The 2878-nt window shown below is 35.0% G+C and overlaps 1 protein-coding gene across 1 annotated transcript; it reads right to left on the bottom strand.

The window, feature by feature from the left end:
- Positions 1-544: 544 nt before the first annotated feature.
- Positions 545-1641, bottom strand: LOC121997519 (protein PHLOEM PROTEIN 2-LIKE A9-like). The gene is made up of 3 exons (XM_042551974.1): positions 1474-1641; positions 1216-1307; positions 545-1084 (listed from the first exon to the last, which is right to left on the bottom strand). The coding sequence occupies exons 1-3, from the start codon at positions 1525-1527 to the stop codon at positions 703-705; spliced, it is 528 nt and encodes a 175-aa protein (XP_042407908.1). The 5' UTR covers positions 1528-1641; the 3' UTR covers positions 545-702.
- Positions 1642-2878: the final 1237 nt, after the last annotated feature.

Raw genomic sequence — 2878 nt, 5'->3', positions numbered from 1 at the left:
CTTACTGAACTTTCTCTCAATGACGTGGAGCAGTCGTGACGATACCATATTTTTTTATGCTTTGTGTGTTCAAACAAAAATGAAGACCCATTGAAATAATTATAGTTAGCGGATATAAGAGTTATTTTAATGTTATTATAGGGGACATAAAATTAATTATTATAAAAAATAATATTTATAAATTTAATAAAAATGACTTAAATTAATCAAAAATATTTTAAAATGAGGAAAATTATCATATAATAATAATAATAATTCTTTAAATCAATTTTGACCTTTTTACAAAGATTTTGATCTTTCAAAGTGATTTTTTATAAGATTAAACAGGGAGCCTTTTGATTTTTTTTTTTTTGAACACATTAATCAATCTTTACAAATTAAATAACTTTTAGTTATTGGGGATTGATTCCCGGGGAGGTAACATCCCGGTAAGATGGCCATGAGTGTCTTCGTCGTCACTAAGAACTTGTTTGCGGAAATGCCCGAGAGGAACATCATCTCTCGGCCTTGTAACAATTGAATTCTATAAACAACAAGGATCACATTACACCCAAAAACACACTATTTATTATGGCTACAAGCATCCAAGGATTGGATTACATGCTTAATCACAAGCACAAACAAAGGTAGAAACATATCCACTCAATCCTTAATTTATTATGTCGATTATCATATTAATTATTCTTCTTCTAGTATAATTGTTTAGGCTTTAATTTTTTCGATAACAACTTCTTGGATTTCTAGGCCTCCCTTCCATCCCCCCTTCCATATCTCATACAATCCAAAATTGATTTGGGAGACTTGAGGCTTGGGGTCTGCCGTGAATTCGAAATTGAGATCGTCAGGTACATACGCTTCTTTCCCGTCTTTCTTTAGGGTGCTCAAATCCCTTTTCTTCCATATCCTCTTGCCGGACATCGGATTGATCACGAAGAAGTACACCGGGCTACCTTGCCATCCAAACGCGTTCGGCTTCAACGCCACCTTGAACTTGAGGTTATACTTGCCACAGGTTAGGTCTTTAATCGAGAAACTACCGGTCACCTCGAGCCATGACACTTGATTCAATGTGATCGAGCCCTCCCTACCGTGTTTCAAAAATTAGTGAAAGAGGATAACAAATACTTCTTCTTCCTTTTTAGTTGGTGATTAAATGAAATGAAATGAAATGAAATTCTGTATGGAAGAAAATGGATAAGTGAAGAAAAAACATACTTCTCTTTGTCATTGATATCCCAATAGCGAGAGTCTTTGCCCCAAGTGACCGCAAGCGCCTTCGGCTTGATTGTGATTTTATTGTCACCAACCTTTTAATCATTTAATTTACTTATATTAATAACAATAACAATAATAATAATAATAATAATTCAATCGGCAATACTAATAATCAATCTTCTTTGTTATTTCAGTTCAATGATAGAAATTTTTGAACAAGTTTAAAGATCATCAAAAGATAAATAAACTAATACTTACTTGTTTTGTAAGCTCTCCTATTAGTGTGTCGCTGGGTTTGTAATGGGAAGTCATAGTATATGTAGAGGAAGGGTGGTGTTGATCGTGTTCCGATAGTCGTAATCTGACCAAGGAAACTAAAAAATGGTGGATCGATGGATGAATGCGGAGTGGAGGAACATGGAAGAACTTAAATAGGATGAGAGACTATGCTAGATGATAGGATCGATTTGAGTTGAGTATTGCAAGTTGAGCCTTTGGCATTTCGGAATCTTTCTTTTGCTTTAATTGTCTTTTTGTGTTGGGAATACTTCTTTTGCTTTAATTTTCCTTTTGGTGTTGTTTTTAGACAAACTACGCAAAGCATCTTCGACTCCATGGTGCTCTCTCTAGATTCTAGGACTTTGTTTACTTGGGACGAGAGAAAGACCCGAGTGGTTGAAGGGAAAGAAAGGAGAGAAGACTAAAGGTTAGTGGTAGGAAAGTGGCTTGTTCCCTTTCCTTGGCAAGATCATAGGTCACAAGGCCAATGTAGGGGTAGTAGATACACAACAAGAATTGAGGGTTATCGATGGTTGACCTTCATCGGAAACCACCGTCGCTAAAGGCACTAGTTTTTATAAAATAAAATGCTTGTTTACTTTGAACTAGTTCAACCTTGAGCTACAAGTTGAATCAAAGGAAAGATAAAGTTTGAAGAACAAAGATGCCCATCTTTTTAATTATCTTACTTTTCCCATTCATTATTTTTCCCCCTCTACTTTTCACTACTCATATCCCTTTTGCCTATCGAGAAGAGCCGCTTGATTAAACATCGAATAGAAGTATATATTCTTCACTTTCTTTTCGAGAATCATATCAAGTTGGCCGAACCAAATTTCTTGAGTAGACTCATCAAATTATTTTCACCGACTAGTAGATGACAAAATTCAAAAGTCCATCAATCGCATTGTTCGTCCAACATGATCAGATTCCCATAATGATCAGTTAGAATTGAAAGGATCATATCATATATACAAGAATCGATCCATTTATGCTTCACCAATAAATGGGTTATGCTATATTGCTTGTTATTTCCCCATTGATACAGTCCGATAATGAGATAATTATTAATATTTTAGTATTTATTCTCAATGTATAGAGTTCTTATATACACCCGATTGGGATCGTAAATAAATGATACGAAGATAATTGAATTTGATTGACGAAGAAGAAGCTAATTGAGCTCGACTAAATTGTGTGGCTTGGTTTGATGTAAACTTGAAATCTAAGCAACTTCACCTAAGGTAGATGTAGGTTGGCTCAAAGTATAGGGCCTTAGTTGAATTTACTCGACTTGGATGCAACTCGATCGAGATAAATGAGTTAGTTAAGGAAAACACTAATTCATCTACGTGGTTCGGTCTGTGGTATAAGTATCCAATCA

Source organism: Zingiber officinale, chromosome 6A, assembly GCF_018446385.1.
Source record: "Zingiber officinale cultivar Zhangliang chromosome 6A, Zo_v1.1, whole genome shotgun sequence".
In the NCBI taxonomy this organism is placed as follows: domain Eukaryota; kingdom Viridiplantae; phylum Streptophyta; class Magnoliopsida; order Zingiberales; family Zingiberaceae; genus Zingiber; species Zingiber officinale.
Note: the sequence above shows the minus strand (reverse complement) of the source record. Positions and strands in the feature narration are given on the sequence as shown.

What these genes read in the sequence shown, in the direction of transcription:
- LOC121997519 (XM_042551974.1), bottom strand. Translation starts at nt 1,527, where the DNA reads ATGACTTCCCATTACAAACCCAGCGACACACTAATAGGAGAGCTTACA. An exon ending in TAGGAGAGCTTACAAAACAA is followed by an intron (nt 1,308 to 1,473) that starts GTAAGTATTAGT and finishes AATGATTAAAAG; the next exon opens with GTTGGTGACAATAAAATCAC. An exon ending in GATATCAATGACAAAGAGAA is followed by an intron (nt 1,085 to 1,215) that starts GTATGTTTTTTC and finishes GAAACACGGTAG; the next exon opens with GGAGGGCTCGATCACATTGA.